Raw genomic sequence first — 12,279 nt, 5'->3', positions numbered from 1 at the left:
CTGAAGAACACAATGCATCAAAGGATTCGCACATAAACACTGTATCTCCAAAATGTTAAATGTTTTAGAAGAATGAAATCTTATTTCTTGTTTTATTATTTTACTTTTAATTTATGTAAATAGTATAGTATTTCCACCAAGTAAATCTGGGATATTAATATAGGTCTGTTGTCCATAAAAATTCACATAACATAAAGTTATACATAAACACAGCAGAGACAAAGACGGCAAATCTCATCAAGGTTTTACAGGCCATTAGCAGCTGGTACCTGATGATGCAGCACTGGTCCTTACAGTTCCGTTGCATGTTGAAGTAGCAGTTGTCAGCAATGCCAAAGATGTGTGGGGGCATTTCACCGATCTTTTTATTGGTGTAGAGGCGGATATGATCTGCTGTGTAGATCGGCAGCAGATGATAGGGGTTCACTGCAACTAGGATTGACCCTGTGTATGTCTGAAACATAAGAAATTTCATTACAGATATAAAGTAATAATTACCACTAATACCTCAGATAAAGCATCACAAGAAAGCCGCTTGCATTTTCAAATGAAGAAAAATGTATAATGAATGAAAGAACAAACAAACAAATGATTTGCCACTTAGACCATGATCTTTTTTAAAATTCCTTTATGTGTTGAAGCTAAGGTGTGCATTGCTGTTTCAAACCAGAAATTTCAGTTGAAATATTTGAATTTATGGCATTGGACATCTTCCTATTTTTGCCATTAATTTATATGTGTTATTAGCTTGTAGTTATACACAGGATAAAATGTAAAATATCCTATGCCAGTCCATTAGAGCTTCACATTGGACCCACCCCTCTCCCTTTCTACCAGCGACCACAACATTCCTGCTATCACCTAGCATTTTTGAACACTTAAGTATCCACTAGGGTTGCTGTGGCCTTTCATGATCCAGCCAACAACCATCTACACCTATCAACTAAGGTTACTCATTGGTCCCAGCCCATGAGGACCCAAAACTCCCACCACATTGCAAGCTCTTCACAGGAGTCATCAGGTAGGTACCTTCCCTCATCAGTGTTTTGAATTAAATGAATTAAGCCCACTACACCTCTGGAAACTCAACTGTGAAGTCTGGTGTAATCAAGAATCTGTGAGTTTTTTTTAGTACTCTTGAACATTTATTTAACTGATAAATGTACCAAGAACAGTTCCAAAGTTTTTGATTGTGTTTTGTAAATATAAACACATATTACATTGGTACTTACTGGCTACAGTAAAACTGAAAATTATATAAGTGCAATTCTCTCTGACTATTGTACAGTGTGAGTCCCAGCTATTGTCAAGACATTTGATGTCTACTCAGTTCCTTCTTTCCAACTCCCTCTAGTGATATTAAATTTTTATCCTTGTCAACATGTCCATGTGGTGTTTTTTTATGCATGAATATATATCATGAGCAAAATAAGCAGTTAGTGCCACAGCTGAGCATTTCCTCTTTGAAACTGCAGTGTCCCAAAGGCAATCTCAAAAGGTCAAATCAAAGCCAGGGTTTTCACATTATAAACTTAACGAACAAGTAATGTCGACTTTTGTGGAGGGGCTTTCAGCATGCAGGCGAGGATGTGTTAAGTGGGACTAATTGCATGTTTGTACATCTGCACATACTTAATGAAGCAAATAAGGAGAGCTACATCTAAGGCTTTAAGGCTTTTTTTTTTACTTGGAAACTTCTAAATACGTAATTTTTCTGAACAGAGATAAGTGTTTAATTACTTAATAGATGGCGGGAGGTGGGTTTTAAATGAATGATATTAATAGTTTTTGTTAATTATCTAAATAATGTCATACACAATATACATTAACATTATATAAAAACACAAACCACAATAATCTAAAGAGGTTTAATTCAGAGTTTCCAGTCCTTAGGGAATAAAATATTAAATCAAAATGCATTATTATTTATTTCATAGTGATATCTCATAGAGGTTTCATTACAGCTTTGCAAGTATGAAACATTATATGTCCTAACATTGTCCTCCGTGCACCTCAGCTCCCTCTAACATTATGGAATCAAACAGAACTCTATTCATCATCCTGGACACATCTGAAATGTATTTATTTTATTCTTCATATGTTTTGAAGATATAAAGCTGCAGAGTTAAGATTTGATTGAAAACAATGATTGTAACCTTTCAATTGGATGTGTAAACCGAAAAAGCATATGAATAGTGTTCCATTCCCAGAAAACACAGCATACACTAACAGCTCTAGCCAGAGATAAGCATTTTCAATCACTGTCAGCTGATTCAATCACAGCACAGTCCAAACATCTCTGTGACTTTGTCCGAGTTTCTGTGCCCTCCATCACGCATTCTAGTGGTGAAAATGGCTAAAGGGGGTTTGTTGATGAGCCAAGACAAAAGGTCATATTTTAGCAAAGCAATCTGATCTGAGCACACTCCAAAACAAAGACAACAATAAAAAAATAGCCATTCCATTTAAGAGCCTAGAACAAATCCTCAGAAATAACTTCTTCAGGATGAAAAGGAAAAACACATTCTCTGCTAAAATGCAATGCACCTTTGGAAGAATGATGTTGATATGTGAGTCACATAATGACTAGTATACCATAAGTTGCAATGTGAGAATCCTGTAAATAGTATGAAATTCATGACTAGGGCAAAGTAATACAAATAACAGACTGCATACACAGATAAGTTAAAACATTAATATGACCTCAGTGTGTTTACAATCACTGTCCATTTTACTAGCTCCAGTGACCATATAGGTGCAGTACACTTTATAGTTTTACAATTACAGACCGTATTAATGGTTTATTTTCTGATGGGGTGGTGGTGCGTTATGAGTAGCTCGGACACAACAGTGAGGCTAGAGTTGATGCCTCAGAGAAGATCTATATAAACATTTATATAGACGGATTCTAGTATGTAGTTTACTTGCATTTGCCATTCCTGACATCACATTGGTATAACATCTACGGTTGCTGTAACGTGTTACCATGGCATTTTTCAGGACAAAATAATTTCATATATTGTCACAGAGACGTAATGCTGATGCAATGAACGCCTGTCATATTAGGCTGCTCAAATGTCATGCACTCTGGTAATAACACACAGTATAGTGTTATGTTATTATTGATGTGTGGGCCACATGTCTGTGCACTAATATATCTTGGCTTCCAAACATAATGAAAAGCTCTTAGCGGGCAGAGGGGGTATCCATTAGGGGGGCATTGATTAAAGTGAATCATTAAACAGACTTGAAATTAAATTTGAAGTAATTAAATGTTACTTATTAAATAAGCATGCATGGATTTAGAGATAATGAAGTCTTGTACTCTCAAAAGAATCTCAAATGATGAATTGCCAATGAAACAAAACATCTCAATATCTTTGCAGTTTTTTATATATATATAAATAATATTGAAATTCTATGCTGATACAATCAATGGAAGTGTTCCAAATTAGCTTGGAAAAGACATCTTCCTTGTATGGGTACTATTTTGGAGATATAAGTTTTGTTCTGACAGAAATGAAATGTGAACCTGTTGAAAAGCAAGGACTCATATTGTCTTTAATCTGATGCACTGAATAACCCTCCTCCTCACTTCCATGAGAAGCTTCAGAACTAAAAACACTTGTCTGATAAAGTGACCAGGACACTCACGTAAATGACCCTCTCTTTGTAGCGGATGAAGAGGTTTCGGAGGATGCCCGCCTCATTCAGATCCCCCAGCTGAATCATGTCCTCCACTCCATGGATGGAGGTGGGGTGCATGGGCTTTATGTTATTGGCATTCTGAGGGGAGATCCAGTGCTCCTGTAGAGAAGAACAGTTAACTGATATTGCTGAGTAGTCTCTTTACGTGGTTTTACTATATCACCTCTCTATAATGACACACTCTGCTAATACAGTTGAAGGAGCACTAATTAATCATGTTCATTGAAAATTGTTCATGTATAATTAGGCCACTGTAAAGACAAATATCCCCAAAGGGAGTTTTCTAACAATATATTTGTACTGTTGTATATTTTACTGTTTACTGATGTATATTAGTTCTACAATATTAAAATACAACAATAATTTAATTAAAATCAACAATAATTGTGTGGCTAAGTGCTGACATTTTGTTCCTGTGGAACCAGTGTACATTTTTAAACCAAGTCAAATCAAAGTATCATTTTCTCAGAGTATTTTCCTATCCCACCACATTAGTTTTGATTATATATTTCAGCTCTGTGACTAAACATCTATGTATAAGTTCGTATGAGAGTGTGTTTATAATTGTTATATGTTGGTGGATTTGGCAGTTTCTGAGGTAAACAGCAAATGGTACAATATCAGCATAATGCAGCAAACATGACATGGCCATTTTAAACACTCACCTGACCCTCATCATCCAAGACCTGGATTTGGCCTGAATCACAGAGCTTGACCACAGCTCCAAGAGGTACATCAAATTCATGGCCTGTCTTAGGATCCAACCAGATATAGTCTCCCTGTAAGAAAGCCAGTAAACAAATGAGGACTCAGCCAAAGCCAAAAAAAAAATCTTAGTCAACCTTACTGGGTCATTAATGTAACAATAATAATTAGGTAATGCACCAGATAAGACCCAGTACAGGGAGGCAAATCCTAGAGAAGTATGTGTCGGCCCAGACTCGCTGGGAGTCATTATTGTTTGGACCATTTTACAGAGCACTGCCACTAGGGCCCACAGAACTGAGACAGCAGCTCCTTTCTCTCTGTGGCTCTAATAAGGAGCCTGGTGCCATTTCACCCTTAAGCTACAGAGAGCTGTAGAACAAAGGCTTACCTGCTGCAGAATGACCATGTTTCGGATTTACTTCTTGACATTAGAAGTCACCATGTGAGGATCCTGTATAAAGTGCAAGGATTGTTATTATGAGAAAGCAATACTAATAATAGACAGGACAAAACTGAAATACCACATTAATATAATCAATAGTACATTGCTCTTCAAAATGTGTGAGCTACTGTACACCTTACCCAGTCTTCCTTCTTAAGTTAAGGGCATTAATAGGTCATCTGTCCACATTTGCTGCAGCTTCTAATTTTCTGAAAAGGATTTATATTAATTTTTTGTAATATTTCTGTCCGTTTGTCCATGAGAATATTACTAATGTTAGGTACAGATTGAGGATTATGTACATATTTCAAGGACGTTTTCCTTGCTATTGCCACCTTTGGCTTGCTCACATGGGATATTCATTTTCATTTTTCTTTTAATTCTCAGTTTCTTTAAAGCTGATTTGTGACACCATCAGGTTTTATCACGCGCTACACAAATATATTTGACTTGACTAGTTCTGGACCACAAAAGTCACTCCATCTCATCCTAAAGCTACTGGAAGGAGCTCCATAATTCCAGAATTCATAGTTACACTGCTCCAAAGTACAAAGTTGGGTGGTTTTATACCCCTCTAGCCAAATCTTGACATAAAACATACTAAAAATATATTAATCTGTGGGTGAAATATGTAAGGCTCCAGTAATGTTGTAGGTCAGGTTTAATAAATCTACCTGATGCCTATAAATTGCCTTTCATGACTGACATAAACCTCACAAAAACCCTCATTTACTTGACCTTAGAAGAATTGTTAAATGGTCTTGTGGTCACAGAATATTTATAACATACATTTTCTTATTTGACTTAAATGTCTGAGGATCCCTGTCCTACCTTTTGCACAGTATATGGGAAAGGAATGATCATCAGTGAAAAATGCCATGCTATATTTGACAAATCAGCCTAGATTTGTGTATCTGAAGCAACAAGCACAGGTATTTGTATAAGAGATTATGTCTACTGCCAGCATGGCCCCTTACAAAAGGGCTTATTCTACCAGATGTAGGTCAAACAAATCAGACATTGACCCTACATGGATTCACTCCAGCAGGGAATCAAAGAAACAAGGGTATATTTAGACAAAACAAAGCTGAGTAATGCTTCATTACATATGGAATTGCTATTGCTCCCATTGTGAAGACACTCAGGGAAGAATACAATAAGTAAAACCAGAGTTTCTTTCCAGTTTGCCAACTGCTCATTTGCAAAGCCAGCAACTGAAGTGAATCAGGATGTAAATGTGTATATAAAAATGCAGTTTAAAAAAAATTAACTATCATTATATTAAGTAGACAGATGGTTCAATAATAAGATGGATTGTCCCTTTCAGTGAAACAAATCTGAATATGTCTGAGCTCACAATAAATCCCACTTAAATTAGAAGGAATTAAAGAATATAAATTGCTAAAGATTTGAGTTCCTGGAGAGAAGCAGCACACACATATGCTTGTTGTCAAAGCCCATTACTGAAACAGATTACTGTTGCTCATCCTCGGACATGGGTAATAATTCTCTTGATGCGCAAACACTGTAGATGTTTTCTAATGTAAAATACGTATCAGTGATTCTGCTGTAATGCAGAGTGTTGCAGAGTACCCCATTGTCATTAATTATATGAGCAGTTATAAGGCTAAGAACAGAATGGAAAAGTCTTTTTCAGGAGATATGGATATAGCTATAGTCAGTATGACACCTGCTGTATAGCTACAAATGTGTCCCTAACAAACAACAATCTATTTACATCCAGTGGAACAGTGCTGAATGCAGAAGGCAGCAGATCTGGGAATGTGTTTGTGTCTGTATTCAGTCATAAACAAAATGCTGGTACATGTGCAGGCTTTCGCATTTAATACAGAGACATATTCCTTAACTATTCCAAACTATATACCAGTATAGACCATAATATTGGCATCCAAACACATAATGTTGCTGTGGGACCAAACTCATATTCCAACATATGTAAAAATACAGCAACTATAATGTGGGTTTAACAATGATCAGCATATCAGTAATGTAATGCAAGTTAATGTGGCAAGACTATCTTCCCAGTAGTCCCACAAGTTAAACTGGTGTGAGATCAAGACCTTGCTAATTTGTTAACTTCTCGTTCTCATCTTATACTGAATTCTCTCACTACAGGTTGTCCAATGACCAAGGTAAGTGGTACACTGATGTTAACATTCATTCATCCATTTATTCATTCATTCATTCATTGTCTGTAACTGCTCTTTCAGTTCAAGATCGCAGTGGGTCAGGAGCCTACTTGGCCTCAGTGGGCACTAGGCAGGAACACACCCTGTCCTTCACAGGGTGAGATATAACACATTCATGAACAAACTCACACCTATTGACATCTTTGAGTAGCACTGTGCCGCCCCGATGCTAATGTGGTTGTGTTAATTAGCCTCTAGCTCTATGGCTAGGCTAGAAGTCAGGACTGGTTAAATATGGCTGGAATTAACAGTGGTTGTAAGATATATTTGCCAAGTGGATGCTGGGTTGTATACTGACAAAATATTTATGAACAAAATATGAAAATGATACAAAACTGTGAATTCTTGTTGACAGTGGAACCTTATATCTCCAAACTTTAACTTTAAAATAAGAAAAAAACTTGCTTAACTTAGACAGTTTCAGGATTTTTTTTCCTTTATAAATTTGGTTTTCTATCAGTCTTTCAATCTAGAAATCTAAACAAAAAATAACAAAATAAAATAAAATAAGAGCATTTTAAAGTTTTTACCAAAAACAAGACATGACAAAATGATATTATGGTTTTGACAGTGACAGAAACTGCATTTATTGCTTAATGGAATTAGTGTGATGATAATGTAACTTAAATATGAAGCAATGCAGAAAACTTGATGTTTCATGAACACAATTAATTTAAAATACAAGCCAGTTTTAATCAACTACAACTGCGTGGATATTTAAACATTTATAAAACCCTTGTTACAATGACAGACCCCTGTTCTATTTAAACCCTCCCAGCAAGACACTGGTAATCCATACAAACTTGGCAATAGAATTGGACAGGATGATTACTGGTTGAACAGCCCTCATTAAAACACAAGATTGCAGCTTAAAATAGCATCAGACTGGACTGCATGGAATTACAACCGGTAGCCACAGCCATTCAAATAGGCATTGTTTGTTATAATCCCACAGTTTGGAAATGTCTTTAGACATCCTAAATGCATTTTTATAATAGACCATGAATACATTAATGCATCACATTAACTGTAAAAGCATTTATTTAACTCTGTAATATACTGTAAATTATAATATTTTATGTCGTCTCAGATCATGCGCATATGTACAGTACCATGGAAAAGTCAGAACAAGCGTTAGGCCTTTAAAGTGAAAAGAATATATTATTCAATGTCAGCTCCATATATTTAACAGAGAATTACACAACAACCTCAACAACTAAATATACACTCAGCCTTTTCAGAATTTAGTGCTATTTCAAGTACTGTTTATATCAGATTCCATTTTTTTCCTGGGAGGATTTTTATATTTTGTTTTTTTTGTTTTCTGGTCTTAATAATGATGTAATGACAATATGACAGTAACACCTACTTCAAATCTATATCACCGAGTCTTCTCACAGTGGAAAAGTCTGAAGCTAGAATGGTTCTAAAACTTGACAGCTTTAAGTACTGATGGAAACCATTTAACATTTTTAAAAATAGTTTTTGAGTCCAGTTTCTCTACATAATTTCCTGTTTTAATGTTTGATACAAATTTTAAATGATTATCTATTTTTATTTACGATAAAAACATATATATATATATATATGATTGTACAGTACAATTTTAATGACATTTCATGGAAGCGCACATCCTACACATTGCTACATTTGTAGTGTCTACATTGCAAATTCGGCACTGAGGGACAATGACTGGTCTGTTCTTTCTCACCTCCACACAGCTGTAACCAGATACAGCAATAACACTGGACTCAACCAACCAGAAACTCCAGTCCTCAGAGGAGTGCTGCCATTCTACCCAACATTTACAGTGTACCCATATCCACAGGGCTGAGAATTGGCAAGGACAAACGCCTTCTCTCAATGAAGATGAGTGTCTAACAATAAAAGCTTGTAGTTTAGATTTAGGCATCATATTGTGCCAGAAGTAGAAGTAGCTAATGGAAACCAAAAGCCTGAGATAAATACACTAAAGTGTTTTTTTATTATTATTATTGCATTCATGTTAGATTTATTATGCAGTGCCACGTCTTCAGCTGTAGTTTTTTTTCTGTGGAAGCAAGTGTGTTCTAAGTTGGAAATCTTAAGGTAATGAGTAGTTTGTGTCAGACAGTTCAACTGACCTCACACCCTGTGGTAATTGGCTTGAAGACTGGCTGGGTCAGAAGGAGAGTTTAGGTCTATGGCCAATTAACTTAAGTGCATCACTGGACTTACTATCAATAACACCTTCCCTATAAGACATTTATTTATTTGTATATAATAATTGATTAGCATATGTCATTTAATAAAAAAAATTGTTAACACGTGCTCATCCAAAATTTCTTCTGAAATCCAGAGACATATCATCAGCAACATTTGTTGCTTTTGCTGCAGTTGAACAACTACTCATTTCAGAATATTTAGACTAGATGCTGGAAGATTTCAGTGAGGATCTGTTTACATTCAGCCATGGATGAAACTTCAACTATACTTATGTTGAATGATTAGTTAAGGATCACAAATGCCACATGCCAATTCAACTCATCCCAAAGGATGCTCCATCACTGCAGAGAACACTCTTCCACTGCTCCACTGTCCATTGGTGGCAGGGTTTGTACCTATCTTGCCTATGGATGGCAGTGAATGTTTCATGTCCAACTCGCATTGCAGATTATACAACCTGTGTATAAACAATTAATTAAAGTAGATGAAGTATAAAGAGCATTTGCAATATCTTACATTTATTTTAGATATAAATATCTAAATGCAAGTCATCCACAGTGAATTAAACAATGCAATACATAATTTATTTCACTTTTCTACACTGAAAATTTCACTGTAAAACTCTGCATGAGACAAAACAACAGGCGTAGTTACGTCTTGTCCTAGACAGTCCTGACTCATACATGAAAGAAAAGTAACTGCTGCCCTGTTTTTAGGCCTGACAGGTATTAGTGGGACACACAGCAGTAGGACAGTGACGACTGACGTCTCTGACACTGTCTGAAGACTGTAGAGGTAATCTCTTGCTACTCTTTGTTTAGCAGCTACTGGTAGACATTAATTGAAACACACAGCACAGAGCCACTGACTGAACACTCCACTGCTCCACTTTCAAACGCACAACCACAGAAGCTATGCAATCCCCTCTAATCAATATTTAGCATACAGACCACAGGCTCAGTGCTTCAGCAGCAACCACACTAAACAATTTAACAACACTGACTTAGAACATATGAGTGTATATATTGTATGACTCTATAAATATATTTTATCACAGTTACATACTAAATTACAATGAACACAAAAAAAATCAACAAATTGAAAGGACAATAATGTTTTGTTTTGTTTCTGATTTCTTTGTTCAACTCATCAATGCAATATATTTGTTGAATTCCATCAGCAGCAAATCCTATATAATTCATTTTGTGTGAGTAACTGTAAATACAAGGCTTTAGTAACATTTGATGTGCATTAGCATTTACAGTGATTTAGTATTTTTATGAAAAGCCCTTACTGTGGTGAAAAGGTTTTATGAGTTATTATTTTCGGTGGCCAAAGACAGCGCTAAAGTCTCCTGGTCATTACTTAAACACCTAAAAATCAGTCACTGTTCCTCAAAATAAAATATTTAGAATATTTTTTCAAGAAAAAAAAAAACATCCCCTAATGGCTTTAATGTGGCACTGATATAAATCTACATCTTGGCCTTCATTCAGGCTGATCTATGGATATGCCATTAATCTCATTTCAATATGCGCAATATGAAAAATAAGAAAATAGTGTCTGACGAATGTTGAAAAGCCTAATGCTGCACATTTAACATTTATATAGTCTTTATGTAGTGTTTGTGTAGGGTCTTTGAAGTCCCGATTGAATCACTGTAATATCTTTATTCTTGTTGTACTGTCTGTGAAGTATGTTCAGTTTCTGTGTAGTGATTAGTCTGTGTTGTGTCTTTGCTGTGTGTGTGTGTTTGTATATTGTCTGTGTAGTCTCTGTGTATTGTCATGTGTCTATATCCTGTTTAGTATCTGAGTAGCATTTGTGTGTTATTTGTACAATGTTTAATCACACTTTGTGTAGTATCTGTAATATGACTATAACCTGTGTGGTGTCTGATGTGTCTATTTAGTCTCTGTAAAGTCTCTGTGTGGTCTCTCTACAATGCATAATGCATCATAGTCTTGAGTGTATTTATTATTTATGTGTATGCTCTGTGTAATTTCTGAGGGGTTAATAGCAGCATCTCCTCGCCCCAATGCAGGTCAGCTTTTCAGGTGAGGGGAGGGGGACGGAGACTGGGGCAGCTTTTAGGAGATTACACAGATTCCTGTGGTTAAGCCTTTGCTTAGGCAAACTGTAATTTCCATATTCCAGTTGACTCAGTTCCCTATTTTAGCCCCTTGGTGTCTTTCCTCACACTGCGACTGCTTTCACCAGGTTGATTCCCTTACTCATAGGAAAATGATGTAAACACTGGTGTAAGCAATCTGATCTGATCTGAATGCTGCTATGTGAGCTCAAAGCATAATGAGTACACAGCAGAAAACACTGAATCTCGGAGCAGTTTGGGACATAGGCTGAGACATATGGCATATCATGTGCTGTCCCTGGAGTATGCCCAGTAAGAAGATTAGCTTGGCTTTAGTGATACTTAAACACAATGTTTTCTATTAGTCTGATGTAAAAAAGGGGGATAATGGAGAAGTAACTAAAGATGTTGCTATATACATCCTGATTAATACACAATATGGCTATTAAGTGCTATTAGCAAATTAGTTCCCCTACTGACATCAAAATAAATGTCAGTAACCATAAAACAGCATTTGATTTTTTCCCGTTTGTTTCTTTTTTTTTTCAGAACTATAGAATAACTAAACAATTTATTGTTCACATAAATACTTCATAACAAGATTCAGCGTGTAGCAAATCTGGGTATTAATAGTATTAAAGATGTTTCAATTACAATGAAAATACTTCAAATAGTGTTATGCCCCGATGGAAAATTTCTCAATTTCGGAAAATTTCAAAGTATTTTAAAATATCGCCAGTCAGTAACGAAGTCTTCTATTTACAGATCTAAAGGGACCAGCATTTACAATAGTCATAAACTACAGTGGGCGAGGGCATCTCTTAATAGACCATTCAGGTGATTTATATCATGCCCTTCAGGTCCATTTGTGTACTTTGAAAGCACACGGCGAAAATTTTCATCATTAAACATTT

The 12,279-nt window shown here is 35.9% G+C and overlaps 1 protein-coding gene across 2 annotated transcripts in view; it reads right to left on the bottom strand.

Moving 5' to 3' along the window:
• myo7ab (myosin VIIAb) overlaps positions 1–4,822 on the bottom strand; it is a 36,983-nt gene extending 32,161 nt beyond the window's left edge. For both annotated transcript variants that reach the window (XM_066645184.1, XM_066645186.1), the window contains exons 1-4: positions 4,805–4,822; positions 4,374–4,487; positions 3,655–3,807; positions 270–454 (exon numbers count right to left, since the gene is read on the bottom strand). In XM_066645184.1, coding sequence (XP_066501281.1) covers positions 270–454; positions 3,655–3,807; positions 4,374–4,487; positions 4,805–4,822 — 470 coding nt within the window. The remainder of the gene's footprint in view (positions 1–269; positions 455–3,654; positions 3,808–4,373; positions 4,488–4,804) is intronic.
• Between the last annotated feature and the right edge of the window lie 7,457 nt (positions 4,823–12,279).

The sequence above is a fragment of the Hoplias malabaricus genome, chromosome 15, assembly GCF_029633855.1.
Source record: "Hoplias malabaricus isolate fHopMal1 chromosome 15, fHopMal1.hap1, whole genome shotgun sequence".
NCBI lineage: Eukaryota > Metazoa > Chordata > Actinopteri > Characiformes > Erythrinidae > Hoplias > Hoplias malabaricus.
This window is presented reverse-complemented; position numbering and strand designations above follow the sequence as displayed.